Source organism: Ictidomys tridecemlineatus, chromosome 12 (genome assembly GCF_052094955.1).
Source record: "Ictidomys tridecemlineatus isolate mIctTri1 chromosome 12, mIctTri1.hap1, whole genome shotgun sequence".
In the NCBI taxonomy this organism is placed as follows: Eukaryota; Metazoa; Chordata; class Mammalia; order Rodentia; family Sciuridae; genus Ictidomys; species Ictidomys tridecemlineatus.
Genome location: NC_135488.1, coordinates 37,171,918 through 37,192,292, shown reverse-complemented (window position 1 = coordinate 37,192,292; position 20,375 = coordinate 37,171,918). Strand labels below are relative to the sequence as shown.

The window sequence follows — 20,375 nt, the reverse complement described above, 5'->3', positions numbered from 1 at the left end:
TGGAAGGGGATGCCTTACACACATAGCAAGGAAACAAAAATAATTTTGTCTTTGATTACTGAAATTTTTTGAGTAAATCAATTTCCAGACAAACTGAAAACTAAGAAAAACTTTGTTTCAGTCTAAATGTTTTGGTCCACTTACATGCATGTGCTTTAGAATGAAAAATAATTTTATGGGTTGAAGGCCATTAATGAATACTAATGACTATCTTTAATTCATTGTAGAAACTGGACATTATTTATTCTGTTTTAGGTTAAACTGTGATGTTCAAGTATGGTGTTGGGAATTGAACAGAACGTGATTTACCATTTGTATGGGATATTGTACAGATGACAAAAAGAATGAAATAGATCTGTATCTGTTAATCTAGGATATGCTGTGAATAATATGCATGTGTTTATGTAAGAAAGGCATGTGGTGGAGCAGGATGTAATGTCATGTTTTATAGAAAGCAAAGAATATGTACCTTTGATTATAAGAGCTAGAGCAAGTTACAGATATTCAGGTTAACTAGATAACCTGAGGGGTGAGAATGGACAAGGCTTGAGGATATTAACTTTTTCTTCTTAGATCTTTGCACTGTATTACTAAGTATAATAAGGACGACTTTGGCAACTTAAATCAAATAAGAAAACAACAATGCGGGGCACAGTGACGCAGCTTATGATCCTAGCAGCTCGGTAGGCTGAGACGGGAGGATTGCAAGTTCAAAGCCAGCCTCAGCAAAAATGAGGCACTAAGCATCTCAGTGAGGCCCTGTCTCTAAATTAAAAAACTACAAAATAGGGCTGGGGATGTGGCTCAGTGGTCAAGTGTCCCTGAGTTCAATCTTCAATACTCCCCACCAATATGAAAATACAAATTAAAAGATTGTTGCCACCTGAATAGAAATGAAAAGGGATATATGTTTCCTCTAGTTATTTAATTTATAGACATAGGGTTGTTCATAATATTCCTTTACCCTTTTTTATCTGTAAAGAGTATATAATAATACTTATTTGCAGGGGGTGTACTGGGGATTGAACTCAGGGGCACTCGACCACTGAGCCACGTCCCCAGCTCTATTTTGTATTTTATTTAGAGACCAGGTCTCACTGAGTCGCTTAGCACCTCACTTTTGCTGAGGTTGGCTTTGAACTCACAATCCTCCTATCTCAGCCTCCCAAGCCACTGGGTTTATAGGTAGGCACCATTGTGCCCAGCAATAATACTCATATTTTAGTTCCTTCTTTTTTGTTCTCATCCTCTCGCTTTTCATTCAATTATTCTGTATAGAGGTTTTTATCAGTTTTATAGGCCTTTTTCTGGCACCAGCACTGGTTTTATTAATTTTTTTTCTATACTCTGTTTAATTTTTCCTCCTCTCTTTATTATTCTTCCTTTTACTTACTTTGGATTTAATTGACTCTTTTTCTAGTTTCTCAAAGCAGAAACATAGATTATTCATTTGAGACATTTATGTTCAAAATAATCATTTGATGCTAAAATTTCCTTCCAAGTATTGTCTTAACTGCTGCCCACAAATTTGTACACATTGTGTTCTCAAATCAACTGAAAATATAATTTCTTTCATGACTACTTACACAAGCTGTGGATTATTCAAAAGTGCACTCACTGTTCAATGTCTGACTCTCTAGGGACTCAGCAGATGTGGATGTCATTGATCTCTGACTCCGGTGTGGCTCCACCTAGTGGTCACAGCTTCCAGAGGTTCTGTGCTCTCCTGGGAGAGCACACACAGCCTTTAAACTCTGTAAACATTTTCACTGAATTCTTTTTTACCTCCTGGTGGTAGCCTCGACTGTACCATTCTCAGTGTTGGGTGAGCCAGTAGTCACATTCCATCTCTCCTTGGAAGTGTTTGTCTTCCTGAGATTTTGGGTGGTTGATAACCAATCTCTGATATAGGTTCAAGGACAATTGTGACTTTATAAGTTTTTCTGCTTTTTGTTGCTGATAATGCAGGAGAAATGCTCTTTCCAACGTTTTTCATCCTTAAGCAAAGCAGAGTCTCAGTGCCATGTATTTTGAGTTATAATTTGGAGTACTTTGGAGTCGTAGCCTTATACTCAGAATGGGAGAGGTTATCAGCTTTGCTTGTTAAATGCCTTTTTAAAAAAATATTTTTTTAGTTGTAGACGGACACAATACCTTTATTTATTTTATTTATTTTTATGTGGTGCTGAGGATCGAACCCAGTGCCTCATACATTCGAGGCAAGCGCTCTGCCTCTGAGCCGCAATCCCAGCCCTTGTTAAATGCCTTTTAAGGCTTCACTGCAAGCAGAATTGCAGTCCCAGCCTTGAACTTCATGGAACGGCCCCTGTTGTTTTGTGTAATGATTTTTTTATTTCTTTGACTGCAGTGACGTTTTCAGTCTGCCCCAGATAACAGGAGTGAGATCCCACATGTACTTTGTCCCTTGCCTTCTTTCCTAATTTAAGTTACAAGGACATTTTGTGCCTATGTGGATGGATGGCAGAGGTAGGAGGGGTGCGGGCCTGGGCTTATTCTTCAGAATAATAATACAAACTGCTGCTTAGTAGTAGGGTAGTACATCTATGTGAAAAGCTCAGCTTCAGTCCAAAGCCTGCTTGATTGACTGGTCATGGAACTGCCTATAATGAGGTACTTCATTCCAGCCTGGCAAACACTGAATGACAGAGTCCAAGGCAGCCATCTGTTGTACAGGGCTCTGGGCTGGTAATGGACAAGCCACGTGACTGCAGACATCCATTATGAAGACGTCTTTTTGTTATTTTCCATTGTGCAATAGTTCGTATAACTTAATGCTTAAATTTTAAAGAAAAAAAAGCTAGTTTATGTAAATGATTCCAAGATACTCATTATAGAGAACTTGAGCTAATTTTGGCCAGTATGATCAGATTTTGGGGGGCGGGGAGGGTCACCAGTTTAACTTTTTTTTTTTTTTCTTTTTCAGAAAATTCTTCCGGGAGGAAATACATCATTTGATGTAGTTTTTCTTGCAAGAGTAGTAGGAAATGTAGAAAATACTTTATTTATTAACACATCTAATCATGGGGTATTTACTTACCAGGTAAGAACGAGAATTAAAACTTTTATTTATTTTTATAAAATATAATCATCGTCGCCAACTTCATATGACAGCCTTTTAAGAACTCACTTCAGAAACTTGAGATAATAGAAATGTAAGAGTTTAGACTTACAGCATTTTTTATATTCACTATGGACATCAGTCTGTGAACAAATAATCTTAAAACTACAGCTAAAGTGTTAATATGAGATTAACAAAAAGTATTTTTATACTGACTCAATTTTTAAAGACTAACATACTTATGAAGCATATTTAATAATAACTTTGAAATTAAAATGTATGTGCCTGCTTTTCTTTAGGAGGTATATTGTTCAAATTTTGATCAATTTGTTTTACATAGATTTCTTGTTTGGATTATTAAAGAAAATTCATGTTTATAGGAATCATATAATAAATCTTTTGTAAATCAGCCATTCTGTGTATGAATCAAGATTTTTATATATTAAGATTATGAAGAATTTTTCATTTGTCGACACTATATGAACTTCTACTTGCATTAGATTTTATTATTCTCATGGTTTTTTAGATGAGGAAGTTGAAATTTAGGAAGGTTCAGTGATTGCCCCAGTTATCCTACTTTGCTACTAGGAACTCAAAAGTGTTTCAGTTCTTACTTACTATGCCTTTTTTTGTTTTTTTTAAACATTTCCTCTCCAATCTCCAGAGCACTTCTGTTTTGAAAATAAGAATCAGAGTAAACTTTTCCATTTTAGTGAAGTGCCGTGTTCTGCTTGCTGCCACTGGATAAGCCTTCACGGGTTGTTTCAGAGGCTTTCAGTAAGCAGTAACAGCTGCTTTGTTCAGTAAGTTCCGAGTGCTGTGTAGACGACCCCCCGTTTAACATGCACTTGACCGGCAAACAGGAAGACAGTGTAAGAGTAGAAGTCGTGGCCCTAGAGGCATCCCCACTGTTTGCAGCCAGTGTGGACTCTCTGAGGGCTTCTGTTTTCCATCTGTATCTCTCCACACCTAGTCATTCTCCCAGTCTTCCTCCCGAGTGTCTCCTGAGCCTGTCCACTTCCCTCCTCATGCACCATGAGCACTCTCTGGATTACACTGCAGCCGGCTGACTGCCTCCCCTCCTCCCCAGCCCCATCCCTGTCCACAGTTCAGGACCCACTCTGAGCCAGAGGGATGTTTTTAGACCTTTTTTGTTGACATCTAGTTTGTCCCCAAACTAGATTGTAAGTTTCATGAGAGTAGGCACATTATTTATCTTGTTCACTCCTAAATGGATGACTGCTGTGTGTGTGTGCATGCACGCACATGTGTGATCCTGCGCACCACACATCACAGACACTGAATAAGTGTGTGTCATTTGAATAACTGGCTCACCCTGCTTAGTCATCATAGGGCTAAGTTTAACTGTGGTCTGTCTGAAATCTTATGAGTCCCTTTTCTCTTGTTTTTGTGTGTTCCATGAAGGACTGCTGCCATTTCCATTTCCAACATATTATAGTCGTCATTCCAAATGCACATACATTGAGTAAATCAAATATGTAGCCAAATTCACTTTTAAAAAAGGGTATTATTACTCTTTTATCTACATTAGATTTGTCAGTCTCCTTAGATCAAGCAGAATTATAACCTTAAAAATGGTAGTTATAAAAGCAGCTCAGAGGCGTTTTTTTCTTCTTCAAAATAGGTATTTGGTGTTGGAGTTCCAAATCCATATCGATTGAGGCCGTTCCTTGGAGCCAGAGTGCCTGTGAATAGCAGTTTCTCACCCATTATAAACATACACAACCCTCACAGTGAGCCTTTACAGGTGAGTTTAGGAAGTGGTTTTAATTAAGCCTCATTTTGGTGAGAATTCTGTAACATATAATCTGTTTGTTAAAACTTTCGGGGTTTTATAAGTGCATTTAAGGGGGGTGTTAACTTTAATACAATTGTATTATAGTCTGAATTTTGGAATACAACAGTTTGGATTTTCAATTTGGGGACCATTTTTAGTAGCTTCTCAGGTGTTAATAGTTCAGGGTGTTCTGTGTTTAATTTGAAAAGTGTTCAACTGTACAGAAAAACTGGGCTCTTTTTGGTTCAATATAAACTTTTAAAAAAATAGTTTACATTTATTACTTGTGATAATAAACTTTTGGTGATGGCATTTTGGAAATTAAAACCATCGAAGGATAATACAGAATCAATCAAGCAAACTGACTCTTATTTATAAAATTGAACTCCTTATCTTAGCCAGTCTAGAAACCTCCCCTCACCCACTCCCTGTCTCTGTTGCAGCGGGAGTGGCAAGTGTGGCAAGTGTCACTCCTTCAGAGGTTTCCTAAAATCCCCTCCCCACACCAGCGACTTCCACCTAGCTAACACATGTAGCCACTAGAGCTCTGAGTTGTGTTGTCTGTGTTAGAAGGAGATGTGGATGCTTTCCAGAATCGTCCATCATAAATACACCCAGGGCCCAGAGTTCTCGGGACCACATCACAGGACTTAACAGTAGCTTGAAAATGGTAGGAAGAAGAAAAATCATATACTATGTAGCAAGTACAAGGCTATGATTCTCATCCTCCTCAGTCCCCTGGCATAAATGTTCATGAAAAATGAAGGGGAAATGTGGAGGGACAAAAGGAGATTTTCAGAGCCTGAATAGTGAGACACTTAGGAATTACAAACTGAAGCAACCAAAAGGAAGTCCCTCCCAACACCTGGCTGAGAAGAGCTACTGATAAAAGCCCATTGCCCCAGTTTTAATTTCTTTAGATATCTCCATCACAAAGGAGGGAAATGCTCTGCTTTCTCTTTTACAAATCAAAGTGTTGCTGTCTTCATCATCAATCTGTCATTTAGACACTTTGCTACTTTAGGGCACAGTGAATTTTCCCTGTTCTGCTAACTTTTATCACAGATGTATACAGAAGCCCCAGTTGGCTGCTTTCTTTTCTTTATTTTTTTCAATGAAATAAAACCATGTCTCGCAGACCCTGGTGCGTGAGTCACCCCACCCCACCCTGCTGTGGAAAAAGTGTAACACAGCACCCAGGGTGCCCTCTGTGGTTGGCAGGCTACAGACCCAGAAGCTGATTGTCACACAGAAGGATGGAGCTTGTAGGACTCGACGGTGTTGGTCATCTCCAGTTGTTTAATAGCCTGGGGTCTGTACCTTTTCCCCTCAGCCTTTGGAGTTACCCACCTGTCATCTAGAACAGCTACTACTTTGAATTCATTTCCTCTAGTCTTTTCAGGATTTACCACAGTGGCCGTTTCACCAGCAGACAGGAGAGGAAGAGAAATTAAAGTTGCCTTCTTGGACCCCAAGAGTCCTGTAATAGGTAGTGCTGTGTCGGTGGACTTGCCTTCAGATTTAAGAAAATATTGTACAGCAAGAAAATGCATTCAGTTATTTTATTATACACATTCACATGTGATCTGCCTGATACCAAAGCATGCAGCAGTTATACCAGTGAAGCAGAGGTCCCCTTGAATGCCCTACTTTCCAACAGAACTTTGATGACAAAAAAATTCTGCCTCTACTTTGTCCAGGACAATAGCCACTATCCTCATGTGGCTGTGGTTGCTGAAGAACTGAACATTTAATTTCATTTTGTTCCAGTTTTTAAATGTAAATGAGCACATGTGGCTGGTATCTGTCATATGGACGACACAGCTGCAGTCTCGGCCCCTCCTCAGAGACCCCACTGGGATCTGCATGATGTCTTTCACACCTTTTTTCTGTGCATTTGCAGGCACATGTGGGCACACAGATATACTTTTTTACATAAATTATATTCTGACTATGTTGTTTGTCCACCTTTTCTTCTAAACTCTACTAAATTAGGACAAATAGATGAAAATCACAGACTGTCACCAGTTCCTGGTTTTTAATGCAATATTCCTTTTGGTAATTCAGAGTTTTTCAGTCTCCATTTCCTACTCATCTTCCCTATCATCAGTAGCAATCTTGTTTCCAAACATTATTATGCTTCTTTTTTTGTTACCTTGAAAGATTAAATGAACTATTGTGTGATGTTTTCTGGCTTTTCAGAAGAAAATCTGCAGTCCCCACAGCAGTCAGAGTGTTGCTGTGGTTGACACAGTCTGCTCCAGGAGAGCACTGGAGGAGGTCAGCAGATGAGTTACAGTCAGGAAATCTTAGCCCTTCAGTCTTTCTTCTTGTGGTACATATAGCAATATGTACCACAAGAAGAAAAAAACAACAAAAATATCCAAGCTTGTACTCAGTATTACAGCTCCCCTGGTTTTGTCCTTTGTATTCACTTCTGGGGACTTTTTGTGATGAAACAAGTGGAAGTTTCCCTTCCACATCACCCCAGATTTAGTTAAGTTGATGAAATGTATTCCTTCTTTCAAAGAGCTAGGGTTACCTGCCTTTATAGGAAAGTCTCCTGACGTCTGACCTGTTCTGTGGCACTAACCCCAAAGAAGGGAAAGCAGGTCTCCACACCAAGGCTTTTGTACTTGGTGTCAAGGCAGCTTTATCTTCATAGCTGCACACTGGAGAAACCAGTGAATGCATAGAAACTGTAAAATAGCCATAAAATAGAAACGAAACAACCTATTAATACATACAAAATGGTGTATCTCAAGATAATTACATGAATTAAAGAAGCCAGACGAGTGCATACTGTTTATCCCCTTTATATAAATTTTAGAAAATGTAAGCTAATCTACACTGACACAGAGAGGTCCGTGATTTCTGGGAAATAGGAAGGGGCAGAAAAGGAGTATAGTTTGCAGAGGGCATAAGGTGGGGGCAGTGGATCTCCTTGGTATCTTAATTGCAGTGAGACGGCTTCATGCCTACAAACATATGTCAGAATTCCTCAGTTGTATGCTTAAATGTGGATTATTTTTTGTGTATCAGTGATAACCTTAGGCCTTTTCTAAAAAATTGTAAGTGTAAGCACAAGTCACAGAGCTATTAGGACCTGTTAATTTGTTACCAGTAGAAGCCAGATATGTTTTATGTTTTGTGGTTTTGTTTTGACTTGTAGTGATTGTATGTATCTTGAGGTATGTACACTGTGACATTTCAGTACATATATACAAAGTGTAATGACCAGCTCAGGGTCACTGGCTTATCTCTCACATCAGAAATTATCATTTATTTGTGTTGGAAACTTTTGAAATCCTTTTAACTAGCTACTCTGAATAGACAGTTCATCACTGTCAAGCATAGGTGCTCCACTGAGCCACAGAACTTGAGGAGTTCTTCCTCCTGTTCAGCCAGGCCCTTGTCCTGGTTAACCTCTGTCCCTTCCCCAGAAACCAGGTGTTTCCATACTGTACTAGGTTGGTTTCATATCTCGGGCTAATTATCTCTTCACTCTGTCATGGTTGTAGTTATTGGATAAGCTGCTATCTCTTGATATCTGTGTATTATTAAAGAAACATGTTTCTACAAGAAATACGAGACAGGTATTTCTAAGACTTGAAAATGATTTCCTCAAATTATTTTATGTGAAAAAGAATTGTTCTGTTGCTTTTTAACCTAGTCTCTGAACCAGCTTCACTGTTTCTAAGTTTAATTTTCAATTATTTTGTTTTAATTAACAGTACCACCATTGGATGCATATGAGGCACTGAATTGAATGATAAGATGTGGTATCCTACATTTATATCAGGACACACTTTTTCAGATAAACAGTTATGATACCAAACTTACTTCTGAAACAGCAAGTCACTCGGGTTGAGAATGTGATTTTTGACACTAATCAGCATGTGGTCCTCTGTCCCAGGTGGTAGAGATGTACTCAAGTGGAGGAGACCTTCACCTGGAGCTTCCAACCGGGCAACAGGGAGGAACGAGGAAGCTGTGGGTGAGTGGAAGCCAGTTGTTTCTTAAATACAATGAAGAGTTGGAAAATACCTAACTCTTCGTTGCCTGAAGAAATATAGGGAACTTTTCTTTAATGTCTTGAAACATTAAATGTATTTTCGATATATTTGAAAATTGAATGAAAGAATGAGGGGAAAATATAAATTGTACTTCTTTAAAAAATCAGTGAACAAAGCCGGCCAGAGCCTTAGCCCCACTGTGTGGAACGAAAGCAGTTTCTCAGCACTGCATTGGAAACGTTGCCTCTGAACCTGGTCATTGATGATATGCTTTATACAAAGTTTTCTTTGGGCAGGGAGCAAACAGTGGGAAGGATTCATTGTATTTCTGAAGGTAGAGAGTTTAACATTCAGTCTCACTGTTGCTAGAGGAGATGGCATTTGCAGAGAGAACTTTAGTTCATTTTCTGGGATAACAAAGGACATTTTAAATTCTTGGATGATCTCCATCTACCTTCAGTGTCACTGAATATTTAATACCAGTTTATTTCCATGTTTAGAGAATCACTTTCTCTTGACAAATATTAGCCACATTAAAGACTATCCAGGAACTACCTTCTTTGAAAAGTTTTTTGCCAAATGAGAGTTTTTGTAAATGTTGTCTACCATGCTGAAATCCAAGAGGGAAAAGACCATTGTGGTAAATGCAGTTTTGGTACCAAGGTCAGTCAAGTCTTTCTTCACTTGTGATTAGAGATACACTGACTTTATCACTGTGAATAAGCTCTGAAGCTCAAAGTTTCTTCCTGCCCCCCCACCTCCCACCCCGCGCACGTTCATGAAAGGCTCCTCCATTCTCTCTTCTAACCAGAGTCAATCAGGGAAGAGATGTACAGGTGATAGTTTTGGAAAGTTGACTTGAAAATTTAGAAACAGTTTTGTCAACAGGGGACACTGGAGTCTGAGGCAGGAGGATCGAAAGTCCAAGATCAGCCTGGTCAACTTAGCAAGATTCTGTCTCAAAATGGGGCATAGCTAAGGATGTAGCCAAGTGGTAGAGCATCCCTAGACTGTGCATTTGCTTGGGAACCTTTATTTTGTTCTGTTAGGCTTTAAATGAAAGCAAGTGTAAGCCCTCTTGGTTATCTGTAGAGATTACTATGTTCTTCTAGAAAAATATTTTCCCTCTGGTGGTGACATTTCTGTTGGGCTAGAAAACTTAGGCATGAAACCTCACCACTGCTAACATGACCTAGTAACTGATTTGTAGGTCAGCTCTGCCCTTTAGTGGTGACTTTGCAACTTTAAATTCTTTTCAGATCATTTGACTCTTACTTTTCTCACTTTACATCCCATATTTTGTGAGTTCTAAGTGTTATTTTTGTGTTGTTGTTGTTTTTTTGTTTGTTTGTTTGTTTTCACATTCTAACATTCTCCACAATTGAAGCCCATGTTACAACTAGTTTGACGTGTTCATGAGAAATTTAAGGGTTTTATTTTGGTCATACTAGATGTTGAACCCAGGGGCTTATATCCCCAACCCTTTTAAAATTTTTATTTTGAGACAGTATCTCACTTTATTGCCTAGGCTGGCCTCAAACCTGCAATCTAAGAAGCTGGGATAACCAGTGGGGACCACTGCAGTAAAACTCGCTTTATTTATTTTAATGTTTGTTGCAAAGCTGAGGGTTGAACCCAGGACCTTGCCCCTGCTAGGCAAGAGCTGTACCCCTGAGCTGAATGCCCGGCTCTAGTAGCATATTTCATTGTCAGTGTATTTTTTTCTTAGTAGATACATAAAATATTAATGCATCCTTCAGTCAATGTGATCTAAATCAGTAAAACAAGGTAGGTTTGCGACATTTCAAATACTGTGCTCTCTGCTTATCAGGAAATTCCTCCTTATGAAACCAAAGGAGTAATGAGAGCCAGTTTTTCATCCAGAGAAGCAGATAATCACACAGCCTTCATCAGAATAAAGACCAATGCCTCTGACAGCACAGAGTTTATCATTCTTCCCGTGGAGGTTGAAGTTACAACAGGTTAGTGGAAAACAGAAAAATGGCATGTTCATTTGTTTTCTTTTTGGTACATCTTACTCTGGCAAAGTGAAAGGTAATTGTTTACTTTTTTTTTTTTTCCAAGCTCCTGGAATTTATTCCTCAACTGAAATGTTAGATTTTGGTACACTACGAACACAAGGTAAAATAATAATAATAATAATAATAATAATAATAATAATAAGTCCTGAATGGGATTTAGTGCCTAATGGCTGTTCTGTACTTTGTAATTCAGCTTTGAAAGTTATTTACCACTGAGTTGAGTGGTCTTGTTAAAAAAAAAAAAAAAAAAAATCTCCTTTTGTGGACTCATAGCATTCACAAGTTTCATCTCATTCCTCTTGAGGGTAGCAGTGCTCACCAGTGGGAAAGCTAGGCATCGCCTGCTGCAACCTCCGGATGGAAGATGGGTCTTACCCCGCTGCCTCACCCGTGCCATTATGCTGATTTTTTTTTTTCCTAATACTAAAATAAAGGAAGCCAAAAGATTTTTCTTCTGTATATTTGGTTAAATATGAATTATTCAGTCTCATTGTAGTGACATAATGTTAAAAATTTATCCAGTATGGTCAGAGAAAGACTTCAAATTTTAAAATTGAAAACAACCAAATAAATTTTTTTATTAAGGAAAAAAGAAGAGTACTTGTAATTGGGGATTTATTTGAATCATATGTAATTAAAATTTAGTTATTTAAGATTGAAGACCATATTTTTGAAAATTAGAGTTGCTTTTAATGTGATAATTTCCCATTGTACATTACTAATTTGCTTCATTATGCTTTGCTGGAAAACCAAAAAATATCAGTATCTGAATCTAATAAAAATTATGTTCTAGATTTTGTTTTGTTTTGATTTGCTTTTTTGTCTGGTTGTTTAAGAGGGGGCAGTTCTTGTAACACACAGGTCCATATGATGATTGTTTTAGTAACACGATTATCATTATAGTTCATATTCTAAAAGAGCTTTAGTTTGATGTCTTATATGGTAAGGATTCTTAACTTGCTCTGAAGCACACTGTTTCTTTTCTTTTTAACAGATCTGCCAAAAGTTTTAAATCTTCATTTATTAAATTCAGGAACAAAAGATGTACCAATAACTGTAAGTTTTTACTTCTTAGTTTATGTTTTCTTTGTTTTAAACACCTGACAGGGTTAAGCATAATTAAGTCCCTGCTCAAAAGAATCCTCTTTTGTGGTGGCTTTGTGGTGGCTGGTGACTGGTAGAAAGCTGGTCTGCCTCTGTTGCCCCAGGCCGGAAGGAGGCCGGGAAGGTGGAAGGTGGCCATCTTGTCCAGGCTGGGCTCCCCAGGCTCCTGTTCAGGCAGAACTGTAGTAAAGGCCTGTGGACTGAAATCCTGGATCTGTGTTCGTGCGGAGGGAAGGCAGGTTGCAAGCATTCCATTAGCTTTGGTTGTTGGGCTTGAGATCTGGGGGAGTAACGAGGGGCAGGGGAGATTCAGGTTAGTAGGAAAGAGCAATGAAGCTGAGAGTTGATGTAGGTGATGGTAGAGTGCTGTCCACGTCAGTCATAGCCACCCTTCCCAATTCACAGCCATTGCACACCATAAACCAGGGTCCTCTCTTCCCTCCACACACATGCACAGAACAGGTGACTTTTATGCCTTCTAATGGAATTGGGGTGCATGCCATGGAACAGGTTTAGCCAGAAGAAAACAGAGGCATCAAATTTTGCTGTAGCTCATGGCCTCTCTCCCTGAGAAGGTCCCCAAGACACATAGGGAATAGTGGAGAAGGAAAGCCGAGCAGTGTTGTTATGACTTGTGCTGAAGCTCAAAATTTAGTTTCCTAAATTCAGGAAACTCTGTTTAAAAGATTGGTCACGTGGGCTTGATACTTAAGTGACTTTGTCCATCCACGTCAGCCACAGGGTAAGCTGCCACAGTGGAAGCCGAGTGCAGAGCTTCTTAAGGATTTTCCTATTCATTTCCACTTTTTCTATATAATATACCTTGCTCAGAGACTGCAGAACCCTTTTAGAAGGGTTCCTCCTGCCTTCTTCCATTTCACAAATATTTACAACTTTTAGGATCAGCTAGACAGTACTTAAATGCTAGATTTATTTCTATTCTCATTTAATTCCCCTTAAGGGAATTCTGTCCTTGTTTAAATACTGTAGTCTTTCTAAATATAGGATTATTAATGCAGGTGATTCCAAATATAAGTTCCTCGCCTGTTACTGGACAGGATGCCTGCCCACTTTAAGTTCTCTTAACATCTGTAATAACACCTCTGAAAAAGTGGGTTTCCTCAATATTTCCAAAACATTGATGCTGTCTGAGTGACAGAATAAGTTTGCCTGACATGTCTTCGAAGGAATGTTTGCATGAGGTTTCCTTGCTAATTGGTATACAGAAGTCACAGATTGACTTATTAGTTTTGCCAGTGTCAGCTTGGTATATGCTTTAGTGAGTTTGTGCATAGATTGTTCAAAGCACAGTTGTTGTATACTGAAAGGTTATTGTTCTTGTTTGCTCACGTGCTTTTTTTGTAAGTCATTTCAGAATGTCCTGGACTCTTGAGACTCACTTGAGAGTTACTGAGCTTTAATTGGGTCTGAATATCTTGAGAAAAGGCAGAGACTATATTTAGAGCCTGTACAAGCTGCCTCTCCTGGGAATCTTGCCATGTTTTCTCCACTTTTTGATCATCTTTGAGTAAGCAGCAGTTAGTGACTGACAATAACACAGGTTGTTATTACGAATTTGTGTATTACAAGGGAATGCTTTTGTATTGTTTTTTCACAGTAAGCCACCAGAGTAAACCCACTACTTACAAATTTGGATGTTTTGTTTTGCTTTGGTTTTGTTTCTTAGAAAATGGGTTTTAACTGATTATAGTTTGTTTTTAATGATAATGATAATGAATAAACAATTGAAGCCATTTGTATAAACGAGTTGCCCTTGAATGCTTATTAGTGTACTCTATTTTAAGGTAATAATAATAATGCATGTAAAATTCAACCTCTGTTATGGAAAATCTTAAAATAGTGTGTTTTATGTGAGCAAAACATTTTCATCAACTCTTCCAAGCTTTTCCTACTTACAGTGACTGTGTTTTAGCAAAACCATTACTTAGTTATTTCTGGCATGGTTTTGCACAGTCTGTAACATTCAAAAAGGGCTGTGGGTGTTACTGAACCGATTGCCATTAGAGCATGATGGTTCCGCTGCGGTTTCGTGGTCTATAGCCCAGGTGAAGGAATGAGGAGCCAGACCTGCAGGATTCCTCCAGGAACAGCAGAGCTGCTCACCAAGGTCACCTCTAACTAACCTTGACCTCAAATTGGCAAAATTAATTGAATCACAAAGTTTTTGTAGATAAGTAGAAAATATTTGCCCCAGTCCCCTTGGCTGTTTGGACATGGGAGGAAGTAGCCTGAGCACATGGCAGTCTCCTCAGGCTGGCGCTTCTGGCACCAGGGGATTGCAAGGGGCCTGTCTGCCCCCTTCTCTTGGAAGTGTTAGTGTGGTGGAGTAGCAGAGTCAAGCTTCCTCCCATTTGTAGTTTATCTTACAGTTCAGACTGCTCTGTACCCTCCCAGGAATGAGGAGATTTGTATTTAAAATGGTTGCTAACAACAGCAAACTTATTAATAAATAAAGATATTGTTATGAATGAATCGTTCAACTCCCAGCCCTAGTCTGAGTTTCAAAGGCAAATGAGAAGTCTTCTCAGAGCAGAAGAGGAGAGTTAAGATGCCAAGTCCTGGCCAGAAGCTGAGAACTACTGCACAGGCAAGGGCGGAGCCACTCAGGACACCTTGCTGCACAAAGTGACATAGGAGCAGTAATCACTGTGGAATCACCTGGATTCCCTGTGGCGGCAGACTGTGGCAAAAGGGACAGGTCTCTTTCTCCACACTCCTTAGATGCTTATTGTGCCTTCAGGGGACTATCCTTTGATGTTCAGGGCAAGCAGACTTCTCCTTAGTAAGTGAGCTGAGAAGGGTGGGCAGGGGCCACGGGAAAGACCTGGTGACCTGCTGGATCTGCCTGCACCTGTAGTTTTCAGGTTCACCTGTGAGTTTCACAAAAAAGAACAGCTTTCTTCCTGATGGCCTTTGACACCAAGTTCATTAAGCCCCTGAGAATTCAGCAAATACCTAGAGCCCAAAGAGGAAGTTTTTTTGTTTTGTTTTGTTTTGTGTTTTGGGGAGGGATGTTTGTTTTGTCATACTAGGGGTTGAACCCAGGGCTCTGCGCACACTAGGCAAGGTTGTGAAGGAAGAATTTCGATCAAGGCTTGTGTGCAAGACCACCAGGTTCATGAATATGTTTGTGCAACAGGACATCAGGCAAGGGGCCCAGGGCCAGTGAGGACACTTGATTTGGTTCTGCCCAATGGTGCCCACCTATGGAAGGTCTCTTCAAGTGGCAAGGTGCTCTTCATCAGTAAAACAGAGAAGGGGTGGAAAGTTTAAAGTCACTTCAAATTGGAAGACTTTGTGTCAATGAGGATGATCAAAATAACTACTATAAAATCCTCTTAAAATATAAGTTTTCACTGGTGTTTTGCTACTTTAGGTTTAGTTTTTTGAAAAGAAAGGTCTGGTTTTCTAAGTCTCAATATTCCTATTGTCTGGTAGCTCAGCCCTGCCCCTCAACAGCAGAGGGCCTTAGTCACACGGCGGGCCCTGGAGAGGAAGAGAAGACGCCCGAGCAGTTGGGTGTGCCTTCTGCACACGGGGCACCAGCTACTCGCTCACGCTCATTCTTCTTTAGACAGTTGGATGTTTCGTTTGTGCCGTGGATTTTCTTAAGAAGAACCCTATCAAAAGTTATTTCTGTGTCACCTCTGATATATAAATTAAGCCTTCATTTGAGAAATAAATACTTTTAGTTTATATACTCAGACTCAGTGTTTGAGTTTGTCTTCAAATTCTTCCATTTACTCACGTGTCATGCTTTTTTTCTTCAGGTCATCAGATTGTTTCATAAAGATGCTACTGTTACCAGTTTGGTCTAATCCATTTAAAGGGTCTGCAGAGGTTAAACCTCAGATTTCGATTCTGCTTTACTTTTCTAGCATATGTTCCAGTATAGAGCAGTGCATTAGACCAAACTAATACCATATGTGTTGTTTTTTTTTTTCCTTACAGAGTGTTCGCCCTACACCACAAAATGATGCCGTAACAGTACATTTTAAACCAATTACATTAAAAGCTTCTGAAAGTAAATACACCAAGGTTGCAAGCATTAGTTTTGATGGTAAGCATTCACTTTTTTCTCTTTAATAATGGTGGTACTTTGATAAACTAGAAAGCACATGTGTTGACATGTTAATATAGAAATCTAGGCTGTTTTAATATACGGATTTTTAAATGATTGCTTAGGTTGTTTTTTCTTAAATCGTTTTGAACTCTCATCTGATTAATTCACAAAAGAAAATGCCATAACTCCATAAAGCTAAGTCAGTATTAGCAATAGAAAAACATTAGCAAATACATTAGGATTGGCATATTTCATAACAGGCTAATCAGGTATATCTATTATAATGTGGCTTAATTATGATGCCATTTGTTTTTGTCATTAAGGGATAAGTATTTAAATTTCTGAAACATGTTTAAATTTGAGAGCAAAATGTTCTTTGTAACATTTTTATATGTTAGCTTTTATAAACAAAGCAAATAGTCCTGCTGAAGCTAGGATCAAAGTCTATGGTAGAATCATCAAATTAGCTATTATTTTAAACATGGAATATGTTTTGTCATTTGAAATATTAATTCAACCTAGACTTTCACATTTTATAGCATTTTTAAATTCAGTCTTGTCCACTCTACTAGCCATATATTGAGTTTGCTATCACAGAATATTTTAAATAGTGATTTCATGCTGCTGAACTATATTTGTATTTTTTAAGAATTAAAACTCTGGACATAGCTCAGTTGGTAGAGTGTTTGCCTAGCATGCACAAGGTCTAGGTTCAATCCTGGTCACACACACACACACACACCAAAAAAAAAAAAAACTGTGGACAGGGTTTTCTCCCAGGGACCCACGTGAGTGAGAGCCATCAGCTTCAGCTTTGGCCTTGAGATGAAGCCACATCTGCTCAGGCCCTGTTGGATGAGAGTAGTTGGTCCGCAGGGTCTCAGGGCCTGGCATGTTCTGCGCAGTGTCTGTGAGAGCATCAGGGCTGTTCCTCACCCGCTGAAGGTTCCAGGGAGGATCTGGGGCAAGGACATAGGCTGCACACTCCCGCAAAACTTATCCCTCAGCTCAGGGAGAATCCCAGGGATCCAGATTAAATAGGATCCTACTGTCCATAGCACGTCAGCAGGCAGCGCCATGGGAGGTGTGGGCGCCTCACTGGCAAGTCTGTGGTAAGTGGTCTTCTGTCTGCAGAGAGAGCCCATCCCTCACCACTGGTGTCTTCATCTGCGGGGACATAGGCTCTGCAGAGAAAAGAGTGGCATGTAGTAATTCTGGAGCCCTGAGAACACAGAGGATCTGCTCTTGTCATAAGCCCAAGGAACAGGGGAGTGCATGCTGGCCACAGTCCTGCCACATGGTTCCCCTCAGTTTGGCTGGCAAGGGCAAAGAGTTCCTTCTCGAGTGCCTTCTTGACCCCCCAGCAGATGTCTGCATTAAATGCAGTGTCCTTAGTGTTGGCTCTTCGGACATCACACACTTAAAGTGTTTCTTCTCTGTTTGGATTTTGCTGTGTTGTTTTTTTTTGTAGTCCTGGGAATGGAGCTCGGGGTTCCCGTGAGCTAGGCACATGCTGCACCAAGCATCATCCCAGCCCTAAAGTTTCTTAAAGAAATTATGTAAAATAATATACAAAGGGAAAGGATCTTTAAAAACAAATGCCTTTCTTAAAAGTTGTTTTCAATATGATGGGAAAAGACCAGGTGTCAACCCAAAATACTTCTATGAGACTGCTGTGGAAGTCTGTCAGGGAATGTGTTTTATATTTAATGTTTAACATTTTCAAAATGAGCATTAGATGTGTGACCTCTACAGTGTTCACTTATCAAGTATCTTGCTCATCAAAAGTCAGTTTTAGGGCCGGGCATGGTGGTGTACGCCTGTAATACCAGTGGCACAGGAGGCAGAGGCAGGAGGATCCTGAGTTCAGAATTAGCAATTTAGTGAGGCGCTGAGCAACTCACTGAGACCCTACCTCTAATAAAATACAAAGTAGGGCTGGGGATGGGGCTCAGTGGTCAAGTGCTCCTGGGTTCCATCCTCAGTACCCCAAAAAAAGTCACTCATAGGATTTTTTAACTGAATTTTCTTGAGATTTTTGACCATTTATAGTGACATGACACTCTGAAATGCCTAATGGCCCTTGTAATCAGCCTTATATCTGAACAAATAGTGAAAATTTTAAAACATCCCGAAATGCTCACCTAGCAAACAGAAAGCAGTAAGAGGCTTAATGGAAATTTAAAAAATCTAGAGTCATCATCCATCAAATACCCCTTCTTTGTTCTTTATTTTGTCTGAAGTTGATGACACATTGCCACACTCATAGACAGACACATTCTTCTCATGTCGGAAGTGTGCCTGGAAGACTTTAAAGGGCAGAAGGTTAAACATCAGATGCTTTGTATGCTTTGAAAGAAACATCTTTGGGTACCCACATTGGGTCCACTGTCTAATTCCAGGTCGAACTATTCCAAACTGCCACAGAACCTACAGATATCACTTCATCAATGAGGAGAATGTGACCCATGGGAGAGGGTTTGTCTCCACTTCTGCTCCTCGAGGGCTGGTTGATGCAGGGAGTCAGAGCTCTCCTCTTGACCTTTGCTTGCACCCCGCTGCTTAGTTGGTTTTTATAGCAGGACTCTGGCCGCACGGGTTCTGCCCATTCTCTCTTAGAATAGCTGTAAACCAGCAGTTCTTAGTAGGTGACTCTTGGCGACACCTAGAGACATTTTGGGTTGTCTCCGCTGAAGGGGTGCAACTGACATCCAGCAGGTAGAGGCCCTGCATGCCGATGGACATCCTTCAGAGCACCAGGCAGCACCACAGCAAAGAGTAAGAATGATCCCAGTGCGGCGCCTGAGAGGCACTGCCCTGGGAGGAGGGCCAGGCCTGTGGCTGCAGAGAAGTGGCACAGACTGAGCTTTTCCACGGTAGCATGTTCACTTGCTAATTCCTCATCTCCTTAGCTCATTACCAGAAAAAAGAGTACAAGAACATTTTCCCTGTTTTATTTGAAAAAAAATAAATGTGATTGTTTAAACGGATTCTGTTTGACAATTTGAAAGCTCACTTTTTTCCTCCCCAGTTTGTCAGTCTACATAAAATCGCTCATACTCTGATAGTTAAGAGGTGACAGATTATTTCTTATGCTTCCTTTTAGCTTCAAGGGCAAAAAAACCATCTCAATTTTCTGGGAAAATAACTGTTAAAGCAAAGGAAAAGAGTTATTCTAAACTTGAAATACCATATCAAGCAGAAGTTTTAGATGGGTGAGTATCTAGAGTTTCTCTAAACTTGAAATACTGTATCAAACAGAAATTCTAGATGGTTGGGTTTCTCTTAAAAATAAGCTTTATAACTTGTTGCTAATCAGCACATTCTGTTTTCCTACTAAGTAACCTTAGCAAAAATCATACCCAGATTATTTGTTGAAAAGAACAACTTCAGCTATAAAGGAGAACCTTCTATATTTTATTTATTACTTTCTTAGAAGAAAAAGGTAAGTGGGATAATGTGGTTTTGTTCAGAGGAAGGTTCAGTGATGCAAACATGAATCTGTGGGGTTTTTTCAATGTTTAAATTATTTGAACCATAGTCCTGTCATTCCTTTTGAAACATATTACAGAAGTATTACAATACTTGAAACAATCATTTATGTTCCTTTATAAACTCATAAGTACTTCTAGAACTGTAACCTTTTATAAATGGACAGTAACATGTAATTCATTTTCTTACTAACTGCAACCAAGTTCAATATACAACTTATAGTTGTTCATTTTAACAAAGCTGATTGCAATTTCAGTGATAAGCATGATTTTTTTCAAAGTTAGATTAAAGCCTTTTGGTACATTTTTGATTCTTACTGTTTGATTGATATGATTCATTAAAGAATAGTTCTTTTTATTACATTTCAATATTTTGCAAGCCAATTTGTTTTAAATCATGTGGTGAGTCATTAAATAACATGTAGTCCTTAATACTAAATGTAAATTACTACCCACAACAAACGAACTTAGATTTTAAATTAACACATGGAAATGAAAATGATTTATTTTGTTTCTGTTTTCTTCACATAGCTATTTGGGATTTGATCATGCTGCAACATTATTTCACATCCGAGACAGTCCTGCTGACCCTGTGGAGAGGCCAGTCTACCTTACTAACACTTTCAGTTTTGCAATCCTCATACATGATGTGCTGCTGCCAGAAGAAGCCAAAACAATGTTTAAAGTACGTCCAGGACTCTTCAGGCTTTTATCTTGCTGCTCTGCCAACTAGATGATTCTAACACTTCTGTTTTTTTCCT

General features: G+C 39.3%; 1 protein-coding gene across 3 annotated transcripts in view; it reads left to right on the top strand.

Moving 5' to 3' along the window:
• Nucleotides 1-20,375, top strand: part of Tmem131 (transmembrane protein 131) — a 159,562-nt gene that overhangs the window by 96,965 nt on the left and 42,222 nt on the right. For all 3 annotated transcript variants that reach the window (XM_078028503.1, XM_005339599.4, XM_078028504.1), the window contains 9 exons: nt 2,945-3,061; nt 4,725-4,847; nt 8,794-8,874; nt 10,725-10,875; nt 10,979-11,035; nt 11,930-11,991; nt 16,012-16,120; nt 19,230-19,338; nt 20,146-20,299. In XM_078028503.1, the coding sequence (XP_077884629.1) occupies nt 2,945-3,061; nt 4,725-4,847; nt 8,794-8,874; nt 10,725-10,875; nt 10,979-11,035; nt 11,930-11,991; nt 16,012-16,120; nt 19,230-19,338; nt 20,146-20,299 (963 nt within the window). The remainder of the gene's footprint in view (nt 1-2,944; nt 3,062-4,724; nt 4,848-8,793; nt 8,875-10,724; nt 10,876-10,978; nt 11,036-11,929; nt 11,992-16,011; nt 16,121-19,229; nt 19,339-20,145; nt 20,300-20,375) is intronic.